The 21,390-nt window shown below is 48.2% G+C and overlaps 2 protein-coding genes across 4 annotated transcripts in view; both read right to left on the bottom strand.

The window, feature by feature from the left end:
* The window catches only part of EPHA1 (EPH receptor A1), a 34,573-nt gene extending 31,316 nt beyond the window's left edge, over positions 1-3,257 (bottom strand). Inside the window, exon 1 of one of the 3 annotated variants that reach the window (XM_055807178.1) lies at positions 2,478-3,257. In XM_055807178.1, the coding sequence (XP_055663153.1) occupies positions 2,478-2,568 (91 nt within the window). In that variant the 5' untranslated portion in view covers positions 2,569-3,257. The remainder of the gene's footprint in view (positions 1-2,477) is intronic. The other 2 variants (XM_055807179.1, XM_027783734.2) reach the window with 2 other exon arrangements.
* A 9,652-nt stretch (positions 3,258-12,909) lies between these two features.
* On the bottom strand, positions 12,910-13,932 carry LOC101920593 (olfactory receptor 10AC1). The gene has a single exon (XM_005235399.3). It carries the CDS (start codon positions 13,930-13,932, stop codon positions 12,910-12,912), a length of 1,023 nt encoding a protein of 340 aa, XP_005235456.2.
* Between the last annotated feature and the right edge of the window lie 7,458 nt (positions 13,933-21,390).

The following is a 21,390-nucleotide window of genomic DNA, read 5'->3' as shown; positions in this document are numbered from 1 at the left end:
AGGCAGCATGAGGTGGTGGAAGGGACTTTCTGCTGTCACAGCCCCGTAAGCCATGAGATGCACCAGTTGCTGAGACTGCTGAGCCCACCACAGAGAAATCCGTTCACTCACTCCCCGCCGCAAGTGTTCCAGCCCCATCAGCAAGAGCGTAGGCTGCCGGGTGCAGCCTTGCCACCTCTTGCTGAACTTGGCTGTATTAAGCCCTGGCTCCTGGAGTCATGTCACAAAGCAGAAAATCAGTGGTATGTTCATTTTTAACCCTTTGAAATTGTGATCAGAGTTTGCCCTGAGGTCTTGATCCGAGGAGTTAAAAACTAATCGCTTTGTAGGCGAACGGGGAGAAGAGAGAGGAGCTGAAATAAGTCACACCACTGGATGTGTGGCTTCGTGCTGGCCGTGGGTCCGGCGGTGCTGCCGGCACACGCTGCTGCTCTCGGTGCACCTCGCACAGCCCGGCTGGGAACGTAAAAAACATGAAAAATTCCTTGGATTCCCTTTTAGATTCCTGTGGGTATATTCAGAGGGGTCATTCCTAAACATCTCAGAAAAAAATCTGGGGGTGAAAGGTGGAGGGGAAAGATATTTAAATGGCATTTAAGTAACCAGATTTCCTCCCCCTCATCGACTGCTTTACGAATACTGCCTGCCAACTACAACTAGTAGAGTGTAAAGTGCAGATCGGCAAGAGTCCTATGGAATGAGGAAGCAGGCTGTGGGCCCAGAATCAGAGATAAGAGGGATTGCACTGCTGTTCTCACCTCTGAAACACCCTTTCAGGACTGGGAGAAGGGAAAAGCAGGAATCCAGGTTTTGCAAGTTTGCAGTGTTTGCTGCATGGTCACAGCAAAACCTTCCTAGCCACAGACTCCCTGTCCAGACAAGGCTCCTCACTCCCTTCCCTTCTGCTCTCAGTCTTGCTACTCAAGATACTGCTCTTGCATTGTTGGCTTCAAAAACTCTCAGGTGAGGTAGCCTGTCCTTCCAGAACTGTCACCCAGATAATACCTATCCCACATGCTTCAGGCCTGAAGCAGCGATGTGGAAGTGAGAGGGGTTGCATGACAAGTTCTAGCAGAGCAAGGGAAAAGGAACATGGAAGCGGCCAGGACGGGAACCGCTCGGAGCCTGTGTACCAGTGTGCCATGCCACTGCACCGCTGGCAGCCGCTGTCTCCACAGCCAAGGGCCCATGGGAACAGGCAAAGTCCCCTCTCGGGAAGCACCTCTCAAAGTGAAACCCACAACGGGGATTCTCCAAGGAGTGGAAGAATGAGTCAGCAAGGCTACAGGAGTGCTGGGAGTATGAGTAGTCAGGGGCTACTAGCTCCTTGGTCCACAGCGTCACTGCTCAGCATCTTACATGGCTGCCCAGCCCCATGGGAGGAGGTCCGCCAAAAAGAAGAAAGACTTCAGATAAGAGAGGACGCCGGGGAAATGAGCTGTTCCCAGATAGACACATTAGGGAAGAGTGGGTCACGGGCACAGCCCAAATGAGATGGCTGAGATAGGGGAGAAGCTGGCAGAGAAGTCCCTGAGCGTTGCTGCCAACTACTGGTTGCACACCTACGGAAACCAGCGCTACCTTGTATTACTTCTCACCTAGGCTGGCCTTCTCCACCATGCCTGCTAGCTGCGTCCGTGCAGCTGGATCCCCAACACAAGCGTGCTGGTCAAGAATGCTTTAGAAGAGCAGTCGGCACTCGCCGAGTCTGAGACGAGCCCGTGGCTGAACCACCAGCTGTGACAGTCCTCTCGCTGGAGAGCCTAGAGCACCGAAGGAGAGGGCTGTCCTCGGGCTGGAAAAGCCCCAACACCTCTCGCTGTGCGAAACAGTGACTAGGAGTCTCTGGCAGGAATTAACTGCAGGAGAAGGTGGGGAACGGAACAGAGACTTGTTCTTCCTCACCTCTCTTAAAAATTCCCATTCCCCAGATGTTTCATAACCACTGTGCAACTGCCAAGATGGAAGAAGAAAGATCACTACATCTAATAAAAGGGACTAAGTGGAACAGAGAAGGGAAGCACAAGAGTCTTCTTAAGAGGAGGTGGGAGAGGGAACTGTTAAGCCCAGCTCTGCCTTCCAGCGCTGAGGCCGCCCGGCCCCCCAGGCTTCGCACCCGCTGCCCCTGCTCACGAGAGTTCATCCCAGGAGGGCTTCGGGGGGAACTGCGGGGGTGTTGCCGGGGCGGGGGGGTGTTGGAAGTTTCTAAGTTTGTGTTTAAACTTGTTAACTGCAACGCCTGTGTTTAAGGCAAACAGAGGCGGAATTCTCGCGGCTCAGCGGATGTGCCGCGTTAGTTGGGAGGGGGCGGAGAGGGACTGGGAGGGCGCACCTGGGCTCGGTCAGCGGGGGCTTGCCCCTGGCCCTCGGCCCCCCGCGCCCCCCTGCCCTCCCCGGGACCCCCGTTCCCTGCCCCTCAGAGAGGTGCCCCCACCAGCCCGACCCCCCGGGCAGAGCCAGCAGCGGTCCCAGCTTACCTTCCTTCCCGGGCACCTCGAGGGGGAGCAGAGCCCAGACGAGCAGGACCCCGAGGGAGAGCCCGGCCCCGCCGCGGGCGCTGGGCTCCATGCTGGCTGGGGAGGGGGCCGGCCGCCAGCCCCTGCCTGCCCTGCCGGCTCAGGCCTGCGAGCCGGGGCCGCTGCATGAAGCGCTGCCGCAGCCGCCCGACGGGAGCGCGGGCATTGCACAACGCCCGCCTGGCCCGCGCTTATGATGAAAGACCGAGGCGAGTGGGTGGAGAAGCCTTACTGCCTTTACCTGTTTTAAAGGGGCTGGGCACAGACTTCCCATCTGGCAGGCAAATAAACCCACCTTAAAGCAGCCACGTTTTCCCGGGAGCCTCCCTCCACCTTTGCTCCAGTCCCGAAAGAGGCTCCCGGTCGCCACCTCCCGGGCAGCGCTCGCCACCGGCCCCGGCGGCTCGGCGGGGGCTGCCGGGGGTTCGGCGGGGCTGGGGCTGGCCTCGCTCTGCCGCCCCCCCAGGGGCTGCGGGGAGCAGCGCCGCCCCGCACCAGCGCCGCCCGCCCCGCTTGGCGCCGGAGCGGCGGCCGCCCCGCAGCCCGTGTCTGGCAGGGCCGCCCCGAACAGCGGCCCCCGGCGGGCCCCCGGCGGCGACAGCACGGCAGAGCCGCGGCCGCCCCGTCGGGCAGAAGGGCTCCCTGCTCCCAGGAGGCTCCTGGGCGGCGGCGCCGGCGCCGGCCAAGCCGCGGGCGCGGAGCGGGGCCGGAGCTCCCCGTGCGGGCAGAGCCCTCGGGGCTCTGAGCTCCCTTCCCGAGGGACAGAAACGTGGAAGAACTCGCTTCTGTTGCAGCTCTGCCTCCAGCCAGCACGGATGTTACTCCCACCCATGCCCAGCTGTCACACCCCTCCCTGTAAGATACAGACAGCATTATTGCCACGCTTGCTGGGAAGCTGCATTCCTTTTGCTCTCCTCCTCCCCAAGGAAGGCTAGAGGAAGGACTTTGTCAGGTTGCCTAAAGAATCTGAGGGATCTCGACCCTGGGAGATGTCCCGGGCTCACCGGGACACAGGCCTAAGCGATTGGCACCTCTGGAGCAGCAGGGGCCAGGGGCGCAGAGCTCCTGCGGGCCCTGGTGCCTGCATCCCTCAGGGAGTTCCATGATCCTTGAACCATACATCTTGGAAAACCAAAATCCACCCCAAGAATCTCAAACATGGGCAAGAGAAATTTGAGAACAAATAGTTAAAATGCTAAGTTTTCAATTTTATGTAGCACATGAAGTGAAACATCAATACAAATAATTTAAATATTAATGTCATTCAGAGCAGTTATATCTTAAATTTATTCCACGTTAATCCTGTCTAAAGTGCTTTTTCTCATTCTACAGTGCTAAGCCTCCAATTTTTATGCCCACCTTTCCCCCACATTTGAGCAACTCCCATTGCAGCTCCAGCACAAGGTTTCCTTGTCCGCATCCCACACCTTGAGTTTGCACTAGCGGAACGTGTCCGTCTTAGCCTTCACTTGCACCATCCTGTGCCTCCTCCAGTCTGTGGTGTAGCAGGGGGCAGATGGGCCCATGGCTACCTTCTGTGTGACGGGGCTACACAGGCGAGACCTACACAGACATGGAGTGGGAAAGAACCATTCGCAGCTGGAGGGTAAGGCTCTAGGGCGGCTCAGGCGCCCGTATCCTTCCTAAGGCAAAACCAAACCCCAAACCAGTGTTGCAGCCTTGCATTCAGCTCCTTAGGGCTACCCAGGTTTGCATCTGTGGAATCTCAGAAGTGCCAGAGCTTGGGGTGAAGAAGCTGGGGATGCTCTGGCTCAGTTGCATTAGTGGGCAGGTAGTCAGGACACTTGATCTAAACTGTTCGGAGCAGCAGGAACAGATTTACTAGGGCTTTGGAGAAGATGGCCTAAAAAAAGATCTACTTTCTTTTTCTTCCCTTGTTGGTGTTGGCTGATGGTGGTCAGGAGTTGGGGTATTCCAGGTGACAGTGGTCAGAAATCATATGTATGGCTTTGTTATTTTGTAGGTTGAAGTTCACCTGCGATAGGTCCCAGTCAGGATGTGTGCAATGGCAATCAAAACAGAAAAGCAAGGTCAGGATCTGCAGCAAATCTATAAGCAAGTAGAAACCTCCAAATGCCTGGAACTTTACTGATATCTGTAAAAGCTCCACTGCATTACCTTGCCATGTGTCCTCTGCACCAAAAGGCAGATCCAAAGGGTAAAAGAGCGAATAACACAGAGGCTGTACCAGTACGGTGGAGCACTACACATGAATTATTCATTCAGCTCTGCTGAGCGTTTCATTGACAGCATCCTTTTGCTTGTGCATCACAAGGTTCGGTTTTGTCTTTGTAAACAGTTGGACAAAACTAATTCCCTGAGTGTCTAGTGGGGAAAAAAAATCTGAAATAACTTTAAAAAAATATCTTTATCTTTATAATCATATTCTATGATTGTGATGTATACCTCCACAGCTTTTTCATTATTGTGGCTTCCCATCTCTGGCATGCTTTTTGATGGCAAGAAGATAACTGCATCTTTTAAAGTCACTCTCAGCATGCCTTTGGGTTGAGGCTCATCCTGTGTTTCTAGTCCCTCTGAGTATTTCTGAATTGCAGGGCATATTTTCTCCTTCCATTTCCCAGTATCCTGTTTCAAGTATCACTGAGATTAGGTATCTAGCTGGAAAATATCACTACACAACACACCTGGGCTTTCCTCCTACGGATACTTGGGCTTGTGGTGAGGGAACTGAGGAGGAAGGGTGTACACCAGGTTTTGTCTTGATGTGCTGTTGGGACAGTCAAAGGGCACTCCCAAGGCTGAGCTGGGATGTGCTTCTTTTGAACTGCACTTCAGACAGAACTCCTTCTTATGTTTCTTATAAACTGTTTACTGTGTGTGCTGCTCCTCACATTTTAGAAAGAGCTGCGAGTTTCACCATTAATTAGGTGTCCTTCTAGATGATGAATGAAACCAAATGTAGAAATAATGTCTGGAGTTCCCTGCTTGATATTACTGCCCAAGCTATCAAAGCATCCCTTTGGTATTAACTTGAATCTGTGCATCTTGAACTGGCTTTCAGTAAGGCATTATAGTAACACAGATGTATGGTGCTCCCAGGGACCCCAATCACATTCTGCAATGAGCCCCACTTCAGTCTAATGGAGGAACTTGCCCTTGCTCTGTGGCCTCTGATAACTTCCTTTATCCACCATCTCTACAGCTCTATAAAACATCTATGACAGCTCTGTAGAGCTCAGGGGATGCTCTGTTCCCATCTTTCATTTCCTGTGGAGAGTTTGTGCTCTCTCCAGCCCTCATTCTCCCTTCCATGACCACAGTTTAATATTCTAGTATTTTCTTTTTTATCTTGGAAAATTTCCTGGCTCTACTCCACCAGCAATTATCTTAGAGTATTTCAAACAGCTGACTGCAGGCAGTCTTTCTGCAAAAAATAGACTCCTACCATCTAGTGGTTTGTTAAATTAGTTTTTTACATGGACTTTTTTCATTCAGAAACCCAGACTTTATTTTAAAGAGATACCTTAAACTCCAACAAAGGAGCACAAGTGACTCCTCTTGATCACAAAGTGGTCACCCCTCACTTAGGGACTGCACAAGTAGTTAAGCTGGTTATCGTTCCCCCCTGAGAAGAATAACAAGGGCAAGGGATGAAGCTGATAGGGACAGAGTGTAGATCTGTTTTCTCATTCCCAGTAAAAACAGGGGACACTTCCTCACACATCCAGAGAGAAACACCCTTGGAGATGTACAGGATTTGCCTGAACAAGGCCCTGAGCAGCCTGCCACAGCCTTGATGTTAACCCTGCTGTGGGTAGGTATTTGGGCTGAAGACCTCCAGTAGTCCCTTCCCACCTTGATCTTCTGATTCTGTTTGTCACCAGTAGACGAAGCATCATGTCTTCTTCCACCAGGAATGTAGACATCTCCTTACTAGGGCTCCAGTCAAAATGGGAGGGCAGCTTCCCCTATGTATTCTTCACCTAAAAGAGATGGCATACCAGAGGGAAGGACACAGATATGGGCTAGAAGCCCATATCCCTGCATAAAACTCCACTGAGCTGTTCATCAGCAAGGTACTCCCAGGTGTTTCTCTACCTGCTGATGCCCTGGATACCTAACCAGGCACAGAAGCCTATTTCCACTGTTGGCTGAACCATGGCTTTCTGGCTCTTGTCTCTCGATAAGCTGTCTTGCACATGGTCTGCCATGCTCTTACTGGGCTTGCAGACCAGGGTAAATTAAATTATTGTGCCATCTTGAAAATGAGGAGGAAGACCTTTCTTTGCCCCAGAAATTACCTGAGGAAATTCTCTTTCCTTCATAGGCCAGTTCTGCTCCCTGTGGTGGTCCAGTGGCTGTGGAGCCCAGGGGGTCCCAGCTGCCTCACGGTGCTGTGGCAGGAGCAGAGAGCACCCCCCACCCATCGACACCAGTGCAGTTTAGGGGCGATGCAGTCAATTTTGTCTGGTGATGGCTGGGATTTTGTTTCTTTCCCACTTAACACTTTTGGTCAACAGTGAAACCAGGAGAGACTGAGGGACATATTGCAAAAAAATCTAAGCAAAATGGCTTCACTTATGTTAAGATGTGATGTCTTGATTAGACAAGTGGAAAGCAATGCAACCTTAGCCCTAATCTCATCTGATTCATGTTTCCCTTCATAAAACTGCTCTATGTGGTACCAGTCTGTGTCACAAGAGTTAAGTACTTTCTAACAGATATTATAGCACATTATATACTTGTAAACATAAAAAGTGCTGTTCTGCACTTTCCACTGGTCTTGGAAAGCACATTGTTCATGGGCACATTTGAAGATATTAATTTATCCTGTTGGCATTAAGTTTTCATTTTTTTATTACTTATATTACTGACCTCAGGAAGCAAAAAAAAGAGAGAAAAAAAAAGAGCAGGATTTCTCCTTCAGCATTACTAACACAACAGTGTGTGTGCAATGAACATAAAATCTGACCCAGAGAAATGTGATTTCTAGCAGATTCTTGTAACTTCTTCAACCAGGTTGTAGAAAAATAGGTTTATAATATTTTTAGTAATTGAAACACAGCTCAAAATATAACAGTAGTAGTCCCTGCATGACAAATACATACCACTCTGTAATTTATAATTTGTTCATATTTTCTATCTGTTTTTTCCCACTTTTGGATTAATTATACTTGTGTGAAAATACCTCACCAATATTGAAAAAAATCATTGACCTTGATAACGTGCAGTAAGCAGCCATATCTCTAGCCACTTTGGTGGTGTGATTTTAAATTTCTTTTTTCTACACTGACAGCTGAATGTGTAAATTAATCAATTTTTTAATTTCTGGGAGGTTCAATAGAAATTTTAAAGCTTTTATGTCTGTTTCAAATCTGCAGTTATTTTTATGGTCCTCTTCTTGACAAATTACGATCCAAACACAGTGAGGTTGCCCTTATTTCTTGCTCTTGTAGCTTATGCTTGGTGTTGTAGTGTCGCAGTGCTGTGCAGAAATGAAGTGGTTGCCCACTGTCCCTGTGTTAACAACCTCTGTTTTCAACGTTGACATCAAGAGAAGATATTTGAAACAGACACTTGACGTCTTGTGGGTGGCAGGAGGGCACTGATTGTGGTAACATCTTACCAGCTCACTGTCAACTCTATTCCCAGTCTAGCTTCCCACCTGATTTTTGAAACCTGAACTCTTAATTAAACCAAAACATGAAAACTGAAATGAGCGCTGAGAGCAATCGTAGACCAAAAACACAATAAAAACATGCCACAGGTTTTAGGGGACCTGATTTTCAGCAGCAACTAGGCTAGAGGCCGCATGGGGCTGAGCCATCTGGTCTTCCCTCAGCTTTACATAGCCGTTTGTAGAACCAGACGGTCTTGTGTCTTCACTTTTTGCAGGTAAAGCCAAGGGTACACGCTGGCTGGCTATTGACCTTCCCATTCTCACTTGTCCCTGGACTGGTCTAGAAGATAACTGAGCATGGCAGGATCCTCAGAGCCAGGCGCTCTGGGTTAGGGATGCAACGCTGGAATTATTAATAGCACCTCAGTCAGCTTTTTGATGTGGAGCTGACTGCAGAGCAAAGTGAAACCGTGGCTGAAACCAGCCAGTTGGCACGGGGCTTTGCCTCGTTCCTCAGCTCGGCTTTGGTCTTTCCTTATTTCTTGCTTCCTGAGGCAGCTCATTAAAGGGGACTGAAGACCTGCACAACAACCCAGATGGAAAATAAAAAGCTTTCAGAGTCTAGAAAATCTTGGTTCTGGGAGGGAAGGGCAGAATATTTAGGCATATTTGTTCCCCATTAGACTGTTTATTAGGGATGTGGACTTCATTTTTTTGTATCCTATAGGGTCCTATCAGATTTTATATGCTGGGTAAGTAATTTCATATAAAGGCACAAAACAATCCCAGGAAGGACTCATCTCTCTTCTTCCATAAATCTTCTATCTATAAATATCTGCAAGAGAAACTCCTATAGCACACTCGTTTTTATCACAGTAAAGTCAATATGGCTATTGCCCTTGGCATGTTGAATGATAAACCGAAGGGAAACAGGGGCCTTTTCTCAGTAAAGCACATCACCATCTTTGACAGCTTTTCACCCTCATGATATTGAAGTAGCTTTCTAGGTTTAATCCTCTCCCCACATCCATTTTCACTGGCTACAATGCCATTGTTGTGAATAGCTGTATTCATTTCACCTTGACACTTTCCTCCTGCTTCAGATCAAAAGACAAAGAAGCGATTTGGGTAAATACAGAATTAGCTGCTGGTTTTCTAAGCCTTTAAAGAATCCAAAGGAAGGGAGGGCGGTGGACTCACTTTCCACACAAGCCAAAATGGATAGGCTGTGGTAACGCAACTTTGTCAAGGAGGGAGAATACATCGAAACATCTTCTGTGCTCTTAAAATTGGGCTTCCAGGAGAATTTCAGCTTCTCTAACCCATAACGGAAACACATACCCTTAGTAAACTTTTTGTATTTAGCCTCCTAGAACAGTAAGGAAATATTTTCAATGCAAGTGCACTTAATTCTTTTAGGAGATTGATTATAGGAACAATTTTTAGGAATTGTCTTACCTGGATTGCTAGCAAAACATGGCAGTGTGCAAAAATAAAGGAGCTTTCACTAGTTTCTCTACACTGAAAAGCAGATTTCACTGGTATGCTACCAGTATCAGTGGTACTGGCAGGTAGCACTCAAGATACCTCCTGGAAGTGTCTCCTTCAGTGATTCATTCAGCTTCGAATGGCATGTACCATTTGAGGTACTGGACCCTGAGTACCCTGAATGCTATTCAGTGTCTCTTCCTCCAAACCCTCATCATTTTTGAGCACATGGATGGAACTGACGTGACATTACAGGCCTTACAGGTTGAGCTCCAGTGCTCTGCTCAGCCACTGCTAGGATCTGTGTCCTCATCCAGCACCTTGCTCAGTGCAGCCTTTACAAAACTCATTGCAGGGATGAACATGCTGTCTTTATGGCTGTGTAAACCACGAAGGGATTTTTAGAGATGTCTTAGGTGGTTTCATTGGAAAATTTTATGACACCTGTGTTTGCCAGACCTCAGGCCTCTGCAAATTTGGGATGTAGGCATTCTTCCAGAAAGGACAGGACCACTTGTGGAATGCAGGCACCCAGCTGTACTCATACACTGGAGGGTCCTGAGGCCAAACCCAGACCAAACAGTTATGATGTCCATGGAAAGATCTTTGCCCTGCCCATCTTTGGCTGGAGGTGGAATATGCTGTACTCGTTTAACTCTGCACTGCCTGACTGCATCCTGCTGTTCCATGAGAAGTTCTGAAAAGGACTGAGAAATTCTTTTTTTTCCTTGTGCTCCTCCATCCATCCATCAGGGATGTCACTGTCTCACTTCACTTAAGCACCCTCCAGCTCTCAGCACACAGCTTACGGGGTCAACGGGACTGGAACTGCCACTAGCAAAGGTGGGTGGAAAACGGACCTCGGGCAGCTCCCGGCAATTGAACGACAGCATTTAAAAAGAAAGTGGTTCCGATGTCTCTTACACATCGCTGCCGCTCTTGCCTCAAGCTTCCCTCTTCCCACTCTCGAGCCCTCTCTACAGATCTGTAGAGCAAAGCCCTGCACTCAGCACAGCTGGGGACAGCAAAGGGGCTGAGGGTGCCGTGACTGGGTGCGGGAATACTGGTGGGGATAGTCTTGGGCTCTGGGATATCTCCTCAATCTGTTCATCTTGCAAGGACATCAGGTGGAGACAGTGTCTGCAGAAAGCCTCCACTGCTTGTGGTGCTTCCCGGAGGTATCTCAGGTCTCAAGAGCCAGGAGTCTAGCCTGGATGCCCTGTCGGTCATGCCATCCTTCCCAGAGGCATCGTCCGTGTCCCTGCGACAAAGGGAGGTGTGCCGAGCTGCTCTGCTCAGCAGCTGGTGAGGGACACCCCCAGCCGAGGACGCATCCTGCTGCCCTCTCACAGCTCACGGTGGGTGACAGTCACAGCTCTGCCAGCCTGTGCCCACAGCTGCCACCAACAGGTGAAGGCCTCTACCAAGGTTTTGATCAGTATTATAAACCTCAGTACCTTTCTGTCCCTTAGCTTTATTGCCAGGTGTCTGAAAGTATCAGTGCCTCCTAGGAGGCAGGCTAGAAACCGCTGCTGTAGCATCCTACCCACCTCAGCAGGGACCTCTGGAGGTCTGCAGGCCAGCCCATGCCTGCAGCAGGACTAACTTCCAAGCTTGGTTTGACTTGACAGGGTTTTGAATTGATGCTGCCGTTTTGTCCTATGCTCCTTACAGTTACTTAATGATAGTTGATTCAAAGTACTTCCCTAACATCCTTCTAAAGCACTTCTCTGTTAGCAAGTGACGTGCTTTTACTGAGACCCTCCCCTTCTCCTCTTTGGAGACCTGGCAGGTGATTAAAATGTTTACTACAACTTTGATGATAATTTTAAATGATGCAGATAAACCTTTGCTGACAGCAGTAATTAGTTATTCATTGACATGAGATCCAATATGCCGTGCTAATATTTTAGGCTGGCTAGACTGTCAGCTTGAAGACAGCTTTTAATGTGAGTTTTAAATTCCACAGTTCTCCTTTGTCAGATGGCTCCAGCACAAATCCCTTGGTTACAGCGCCAGTTTTGTACGTTAGCCAAATCCACTTACCGCAATGAGTAATGATTGTGGCCCAGGGAAAGCAAGTATCACCCTGCGCTCTCAATCTGCCAAGGGGCAGCTGGGGGCAGCTGGGGTGCTGGGACTGCCTTGGATTAGACAGGGAAAAGAAGCAAGCCTTTTGATTTTTTCTCAACAGCTGGATATGTAAGAGGCGAGTTCTCAATCATAGTGTCTGTCTGGGCTTTAGAGCCATGGCAGGGGGAAGTATTAAGCAAAATAATGAACTTGCTTCTTTCCCCCTTGTTCCTGTCCAAAACTGATCTTCCCTAATTTGTCAGAATCATCCTGTTCTACCTACATGTAGGAAACACAAAATAATGCCACTTTGCACCTCTCAGACTCCTACATCTGCTGCAGGCCAGGTGTGCTCTAACTCTCCCTGGTTTTGCTAAAGAAATGCCAGTAGCTGTGTCAATGATATTATTAATCTCACAATGATAGATTTCAACACTCCTCAGGCATCTTTATTTATATGAACCCGTCTTTCCTGATAGAAGTCACATGATAAGACCAGTATCTTAGCCTTTATGTTGCCATAGGAACAATCCAAACCTAAAGTATCTCCCTATAAAAGGAAAAATTGCTCCCTGCCGTCTTCCCAGGTGCAGGAAAGTCATACTCCTGTCAAATCAATGGTGATTTCATTTTCATTATCTAGGATAATGCAAAGATGAGTTTACACCACAGCCTTTCCCCTTGTGATGGGATGCTGGAGTGCAGCCTTCTGCTAATTTTAGAGAAGACCACAGCTTAATTTCCATTTCTTTCTAGGCATGGGCTTTCTTCTTCTAACTTTCCAATAATCCTCTTCAGATTTTTTGTGCTGATAAACTTACCAATCTGAAATTTTTATTGACTTCCCACCTTACAGTTTCTACTGTCATCTTGATAGAAAAATAATGAAACCAATACAGCAGCTTTAAAAAAAATTGTGTTGATCTTTCAATTGTGCTGACATGACCATTAATGCAAACAAGCATGATGTGATGTGTGATCACAGAAGCGAGACCACAAAGTGATCAGAGCTCTTCATCCTCACAAGTCATTAAAGCATTTCCCTTTAGGTAAAGTGTTTTGTTAGAGATCTTTTCTCATTTGTGGTTGTTTTTTTTAAGCAGAGATGTCTTTTTGTCATAAATGTATTGAAGCTGTTGAATCCTGCCTGGATATTTGCCACAGAGAAGGCTACGGAGAATCTGGTCCTGCCATGGTTATGGGGCTGTTTTTCCAATACACATAGATTCATTCGTTCTGCTGAAGTTTACCGCACACACACATCATAGCTCTGATATCATCCCAGTTCAGCTGAGCTTTTTTCTTCTTCCTCAACATTTTCCTGAGGACTCCCCTGATTTCCTTGTTCCTCAGGCTATAGATGAGGGGATACAGTAATGGAGTAAAGTTGGTGTAAACCAGAGACACCGTCTTATCTCGAGCTGGGGAGTAACTGGACTTGGGACGAACGTACATGAAGGTGGCACATCCATAGTGTAGCAAGGTGATGGCCAAGTGTGAAACACAGGTGGAAACGGCCTTTCCCCTTCCCATGGAGGAGGTGACATGTACCAAAGCAGCAGCAATGCAGACATATGAGGTGAGGATGAGGAGGAAGGGGAGCAGCAGGAAAAGCACAAAGGCAGCCAGCAACAGCAGCTCAGCGGCGTAACTCTGTGTGCACACCAGGTGCAGCACAGCAGGGACATCGCAGAAGAAGTGGTTGATGCAACGTGACTGGCAGAAAGGCAAGCAGAACACAGCCAGCGTCAGCCCCAGGGCGACGGCAAAGGCCACCAGGCAGCACGTCACAGCCAACCTGAGGCAGAACCCCTTGCTCATCACCGCCGCATAGTGCAGGGGCTGGCAGATGGCAACATAACGGTCGTATGACATGGCTGCCAGGAGGAAGCACTCGGCCCCACCGAGCGCCACAAAGAGGTGCATCTGCACGGCACAGCCCATGAAAGAAATGGTGCTGCTGTCCCCCACGATCAGGCTGAGAAGCGCCTTGGGGACAATGACTAAGGTGTAGCATAGCTCTATGACGGACAGCTGGCAGAGGAAAAAAAGCATGGGAGGATGGGAAGGCTCCATAACCACTGCCACAAAGATCATCGCATTCCCCACCAATGTGACCAAATGGACAGTGAGAAAAATAAGAAAGAGGAGGACCCGCAGACAGAGCAGCTCGGAGAAGCCGAGCAGGAGGAACTCCATGGCTGCATCCGTGCTCTTATTGTCCCTCTCCATACAGCCTCCATATGGCATCTACAGGGAGAGAAACAGCAGGGAGCCAGTTCAATTTGACCTGATGTCTAGCAAGCAGTTCCATATAGGAAATCATGTTGCAGTGCTGTAGAACCAGTGTGGTAAAGCTCGTTGTGTGGGCAGGAAGGTGATTTCATTTAAAAACAAAACTGTTTTCACTCAATCACATTCAACACACTCTCAGACCCATATTCCCACAACCACCAAGGTCCTTGTGCCCACATGATCTGCTTAAGATTCTTTGCCATGACATTGATGACAAGGCATATCAGCCTTTGGGTCTTCATGACTTCTTCTGAGCCATTCTTAGGTTGGTGACCATGTGCAGGTTTTGAATATGCATTAGGTGCCCTTTAGGAGTTGATGCTGATTAGTCTCTCCATCCTGCCCTGCTTTTAAGAGTCATCTTTGGACTCTCCCTCCTGATCTGAGCATCCTAAGCAGCTGCAGGTGGATGTGTTGGGATCTTGATGGCCATCAACACCTAGGTCATGCATACGTTCTGCTGCTGCTCCTTCTGGTGCTTCATTCCCTGTTCACACCAACACTGCAGTTCCCTACACCTGTGCCAGGATGTATAAGGACATCCAGGCAGTGCTGGAGCTTCTGCTTTACAACCTGACTCCAATTCCCATGAACTGGAGGTGTTTGCTGACTAGCTCCTCCCTTCCCCCCAATGGGTCTGCCTCAGAGTTCATATGGAAACAGGGTTTCTAGGTAATTAGACATGAGGATTCCAAAATTAGAGTTGACATTTTGGCTGCTTGCATCTTTATGCCTGGCTCAGCCCTATGGCATCAGAGTTAAAGCAAACAAACTTCCAGACTCAAACCCAAAGACATCCATGGCAGCGTATTCTGTATAACAATTTTTTAAAGAAAATACAAAGTTAATACCTTAGACTCTGATAGAACAAGATCTTGCTTGTCACAGGAAGAATGGGAAGTTCCTAGGAATGTGGAGTGATGCAAAGCTGTTAAAGTTGTAAAGATCTAGAACAGTTAAGGTCATAGAGAGCCATATAATAATAAACTACATATAGTGCTCATTGCTCATGTGTTCATCACATAATGTAATATTTACTACGACGAATAATTCCAACTCTTTCTACACTTTACTGTAAACCAGGAATAAAGGCAGAGATTCCTTGAAGACTTCTACATACATCAAAATCCCAGAAATATTTAAGTAATGAAAGAAGCTGCAAAATTGCATGAAATTTTCCAATGTCATCAAGAGCAAAGAGAAGGAATGGGAAGGAGATGGAAAAAATTATTAGTGGAGACAGGGATTTTCCTGGAAAGAAAACATCTCAAAAAAACTCCAGAAAGAAGTAATAAAGTTGAGGAGGTGATAAGCTTACATATGCTTTTGCGTTTATTTTTGCCACTGCAGTTGCTGGAACTTGCTGCTCCAAGGTTTCCTTGTGATCCAGTATCTCAGCGGGGTACAAAACATCTGGGGACTCAGGTGAATAAAGAAAAAATCTGCAATTATGTCACCTCAGGTGCAAAACTAAGAACTAAATCTCTCGGCTTCAGAACATAAGTCAGCAAAATGACTAAGTTAGGAAGAAACTTTACCATAAGCTGCAGGACAAAAAAATGCACAGCCACTGAAGACCAAGAAGGAGCTCCTTGGAGAATACAGAGGCAGCAGTGGTCCTACAGAACCGGGCAGCTCAGCATGGGCTACAGTGGCCATGAAGCCATGGCTACCTCCTACAGCCACCTCTGCCACCGCAGGACCTCCCTGACGGCTGTCCTCTGCAGCCTGGCTCAGACACTTGCTCAACGCGGTGCGCAGGTGGCCAGGCTCCACAGACAACAGGACCGATGGCTCTGCGTGGTCTGAAGGCTGCGGGCTCAGTCACTGGGGACCAGCTGGGGCTCCCTGTTCTCCCAGTACTAAGACTTCAAGAGGAATCTGCTAAACACAATAAAGCTAAAGAGTGGGGAAGACACAGGGGTTTCCTTCCTTTTGTTTGGAGCTGATCACTTCAGCCACAGCGTACTGTCTCTCGGTTCGCAGATACGAAACCCGGATGTCTTCCTCCTGGCGATGTGCGGGGCAGCCAGGGCTGAGGTGCTGTTTCTTGCCCAGCCTGGGTTCCCTCTGGCTCTGAGTGCCCCTGCAGTCCGTTTTCTTTCAGCATTTCATAATCATCCCCTCTCCTTTTCTGCAGGATACAGTTCCTTATATACAAGAGACAGAGGTCCTTCCTCTTCCCAGCCACCCCTGCCCTCCCAGCAGGAGTGGCAGGTGGTTCCATTCCTCCCGAGGAAAGGGGGTTTGCAGGTTTTTTTGTAAATCGAGCGGCAGGATGTGATTGCACCCTTGGAGGAAGGCAGAGCTGTAACACCCTCCTAGAGGGCCGTTGCTCCTTCTGCTGAAGCAGCTGAAAGGAGCCAATTATTCATTGGGCTGGTATGTACCCAAAATGGCAACAATTTAACTAACAGAATTCATTGCTGCTCATCTTAAATAAAAATAAATCTGTGGGTCTTTAAGTAAATTTAAAACAAACTCACACTTAAAGGCAAAGCAGAGCGGATGTGAAAACTTTAAACCCATCTGTAGAACTGTGTGTGGAGCTTTCACCCATCCAGATAATCCATTATTTCTCACTGACTCGGATGAAATCACCATTCAGCTGTGGATGGGACTGAGATTATTCAGGCCCAATTTATTTTTATAACCAGTGCTACATTCATTCCTGGCCACTTACACTGAAATCATTAAGGAGCTCTGTAGGTTTATGCAAGTAAATTTTTGACTGCTCAAATGGAACCGTGTTGCATTAACACAGCTTGGAAGAAACATGTAAATCTGGTACCTTAAGATTTTGCCCAGGACATGGTTTAGAGGAGGTTTACCTTTCAAAATATTCTTCTATAATATTTTATCTATATGGCATAGTCATTTGGGGACAAAACTACCCTGTGTATCAGTCCTGTCTGAGGACTAATTGTGTTGGGAGCGGCTCTGCGGCAGAGCCTGGGCTTCCAGCGGGCAGCAAGCTGAACACCAGCCGGGAGGAGGCAATGGAGACCCACCACCCACGGGGCGGCAATAGCAAGAATGTGGCCAGCAGGTGAAGGGGGGAGGTTGTTCCCCTTCAGCTGTCACACACAGAGCCACAAGTGGAGCACTGCGCCGGCTGTCACACTCCCCCATAGGAAGGTGGCACAAGGTCGAGAGGAGCGCATGATGTCCGAGGAGAGGATGGGGGAGCTAGGCTTGCTCAGCCTGGTGGAGAGGGGGCCAAAGAGGGATCCAACTGATGACTTTAGCCTATGGGGGGGGCCTACAGAGACAACAGAGCCAGAGTCCTCTCAGAGGGGTGCAGTGAAACAGTCACAACATTTGCTTCAAAGAAAATTCTGATCGGCCTTCCACACAGGGCGGCTCGGCTCTGGAACAGGTGCCCGAGAGCCTGGGAGGGGTTCCTCCTTGGAGATGGTCTCCTGTTGCCTGGACAAGGCCACGAGCACCCTGGCCTGGCTGTGGAGCCAGCTGGTGGGAGCAGGGGGTGGGCTAGAGCCCTTCGCAGCCCCCTCCCACCCCCCGGCGCCGTGAGCCCCTCACCTGCGCAGCCTGGGCCAGGGCTCCGGCAGGAGTGGGACCCTGCTGGGGGCTGCGTGGCCGCAGGCTGCGGTGCTTGTGGGGCTGCGGCCCCTCCAAGGCCGCTAACTGGCATTCGGTAGTGTCACAGCTTGAAATTAGGCAGAACTTAAAACACCAAAGTTGTTAATTACATGGGTTTACTCTTTTTTAAACCTGTCATGCAGCTTCTTAGAATTAAAGCTGTGATGGTGGTGTCTATCCTCTTCAGTCTCTTAAATCACTTCCTTAACTTTCAACTTGTCAAACTTTTTTTATTTCAACTTTTTTCCCCTACACTTTATTTTTTTGTTTAAGAAGCTGCAAACAATTCAAGGCACAGAATGTCCTTAAAGCATTTACAAAGCTGGGTTCTGAATCTGGCTGGTATTTCTAGATACTGTTGTATAATAATGAATAAAACAACAACCCTGAAGCCTCTCTCTGTGGCATACTGTCTCTGCAGCTGTAACAGGAATAAAATCAAGGAGCTGGTTATTTTGTAATTCCACCTAGCAAATTAGGAGGATTATAAGTGGAAGTAAATCTTTACCGTAACGAGCTTGTTTTAGTCAAATGCTTTGCAGAGTGGGATTGCTCCCTCTAGCAAATTCTGTGAGAATTTCAGAACACCAGATGATTAACTCATACATAGTTTCTGTTTGTGTTATAAAGTAAAATTCTGGGGCTTAGGTGCCATTTCTTACTTTCATTTATATTTATCCTCTCCTCTAACACAAACCACAGGAGAAAATCTGCCAGCTCAGTAACAGTGCAAAAATAATTACAAGGAACTATTTTGACAAGTCTATTCTAACTTTCTTATCTTCAGATGGTCCTTTTCTGCTGCTCGACAGGAGGTGAACCCAGGTGAGTCAGCATGTACCTAGTAACCAGTACCACACAGTCAGCAGTAATATGCACTACTTTTTTTTTTTTTACCATAGTGCCCAGCCTTACACTGAAATAAATAAGGCAAATTATTGTTTCAGTCTGTGTGTGTGCAGATAAGCTGTCATTTATTAACATGCAACTTACCCCTCCCACAACATTTCAACACATGCCTACACATTACCTCCGAAACATGGCTCACCGAGCAGGAGAGCATTCGCTGGGGTGAGGCATGCATCCCAGTGCCAGAGTGCATGGCAACAAGACAAACAAGGAGCAGCAGAGGATGAGAATATGCATGTCAAAGTGACTCCATACTTCCTCCTCTAGCCCACACCTTTCAGGTTCCCATCATTTTCATTGCATCATCTTACAGTCAAATTCATAGTAGATTAATAAAAGCTGCACGTTAGCATTAGCGTTTGCATGTCTTGAGTCTACAGCACGTCAAAGAGATGTAGGCTCTTCCTTGCTGCAGAGTTCAGTCCTGTTCTCCTCCCCTGCACTCTTAACTCCATGACTTTTTTTCGCTACACACCTGCAAGGCTTTGGGGCTGGCCTACCTTAGCCTGGATTTGTACAAAGAGTTTCTTGGAATCCAGCTACGGTTAGTGAATCACATCGTATCAGTTTCTATCAGCAATTGCAACAGACTTCAGAGGATGTTCCCCTTGGTCTTCGGAAAAAGGACCGGTGCTGCGCTTGCCTAGCACCCTCGCGAATAGCCAGCCTGCTCCACAGCAAGCTGCCTGGGAAGCTCCGTAGCCAGGAGCAGTCTGGGCAGAAATGGAAACAGCTGAGAGCCGTGTGAGGAGCCCAGTGGCAAGGGACGGCCAGCCCCAGCCAGAGCCAAGGGGCTGGCGTGCTCAGCCTGGGCAGCCCTGTGCCTGCAGCGTGGTGGAGATGCACAGCTGTTCATTCGGCGGGTCAAAAATCATGTTCCAGTGACACGAAGTTAACTAGCCAGTGATAGAAAACAATAAAGAGGATAAAAAAGATTGAAGATCCTCTCTGCATGCAGAAGCACATTAACAATGATCCTCTGAGGGTATCATAGTGGTGTAGAAAGCAAAGATCTTGGCTTTAGCAGCCTCACTGATGTTCTGCTGCAAGTATGTTCACAAGCAGAAGTGACTTTGTTGTTCGGAAACACTGTGGTGACTTATCTGGTTAGAGAAATTAAGGCAGTTTTGAGGTAGATTTCTTGGATTGGTTTTGGTGACTGATGAGAAGTAAGAGTCACTCTAATGAAAATGTAACAGTGGCACCATGAAAATAAATGTTGATACCATTTTAGAAAGTGCATTTGTAATTCCAGTAAAGGCAGCTATGATCAGAGTGTAATGGGGCCAGGGGCTTGGAAGTGCAGCATCTTGACAGAGACCTTTTACCAGCCCCTGGATCCCCATTCTGCAGCCAACAGGAGCCAAGAAATGCTGCCTCCCACAGAGGCAAGACACCAAAACAATTGTGCGCAGCCCTTAGGAGAAGCAGCATTTCCTTATTCCTGTGGTGTTCAGAGCTTTCTGGGAACTGGGAACTGAAATTGGCTGAGGTGGTAACAGCAGTGTGACTGACATCAATTTGCCTTGGTGAGAGAAAGCATCACCCTGTTCCTGAGTGCTGTTGTTTGGCTTGATAAATACGGGCTGGGAACTCACCCTGGGAAAGATGCTGAACCACAAACCAACCAAAACAGAGTTTTGTAGAAAAAGGGCAGGCAGCCCTGCAGCTGACTTCTCCTCATGGTTTGTTAAAGGTAGGGTGTTTCTTTCACCTCATTGTACTTACTCATACTCTAACCCACACCTCTGCTAAGGACATGGCTGCACATATCAGTTAATGCTATCATAAACATGCAAGCTTTTCCTATTTGGAAACAAAATAATGAAGCTACTGAAAGAAAAGTGGTTAGAACCAGAGAGAGCAAGGACAGATGTAAAAAGGGAAGTCATGAAAGAGGGGATGGAAATAATTCAACTGAAAACAGAAGTGAAAATGAAGCAGACAGACAAATGGAAAATCAAGCTACAGGCCCTGAAAAGATTAACTTGAAATCCTGTAGGCAAGAAAGAAGGGGAAGGTCATAAGGAAAGCTGACAGTCTGAAACCAGATCTAAGTTTTCCTATCTGACAGAGAAGTTGCTTCATGATTATTCTGGGATTTCAGCTTTGCTGGGCATCTGGCTGTTTCTGTGGAGTAACCAGTGTAGGGGTCCTCAGCCCTTCACAGCCCTTCGGGGAATCACCCTGCACTCATTCTCAAAAACCTGAGGTTCCTTTCAGCTGCCCTTTCCAACCCTTCCTCTCGCCACATGACAGCCCATCACACTGGGTCTCACGTGATCCCTCCACCTTATCTACAACATCAGTCAAGTTCTCAACAAAACAACCCCTAAAAGAGCCTAAATGGCGGGACTCAATGACACAGAGTGACACGGCCTCACACTGCTGTAGGGCAAGGGAAGCACAACATGGTCACATACCAGTAACTGAAAGCATGCAAGAGTGAACAGATGCCAGTGGCATCGCAAGGACCTCAGAAATGTCGGGGTGGGGAAGAAGAAGATGGACCTGGATCACTGTGCGACCGAGAAGTGGGAAAGCCCCCCTGGCCAGGGGAAGGAGCAGGCAGCATTACTGGAGGGGGTGGTGCCCTTCGCCTTGCTCTGGATGTCTTCCCCAGGTTCAAAATGGGCTGCTGAGCAGAGGCGATACCTGGAGAGTGTAACTCTTCATGTTATTGGAAGTTAGTTTCAGATTAATTTGGACAACTTCGTGGATGTCTCTGTGGATCTAATTAAGGTTTGTTTTTTAACTGCCAGTTCATAGCCAGCAGCCAGAGGAGCTCATCTGGAAGGGAATGGAGTAGCTGCATCTCTCATAGTCCTTGAAGGAGCTCAGCAGTGCTTGGCCCCTCTTGGAACTGCAGTCATCACACCCTGGGGCCTTGCTGCCAACCAC

Source organism: Falco peregrinus, chromosome 6 (assembly GCF_023634155.1).
Source record: "Falco peregrinus isolate bFalPer1 chromosome 6, bFalPer1.pri, whole genome shotgun sequence".
Lineage (NCBI taxonomy): Eukaryota > Metazoa > Chordata > Aves > Falconiformes > Falconidae > Falco > Falco peregrinus.
The sequence above is the reverse complement of the archived record's forward strand: the minus strand, read 5'-3'. Positions and strand labels throughout refer to the sequence as shown.

Coding starts and splice junctions, on each gene's coding strand:
- LOC101920593 (XM_005235399.3), bottom strand. CDS start 13,932: ATGCCATATGGAGGCTGTATGGAGAGGGACAATAAGAGCACGGATGCA.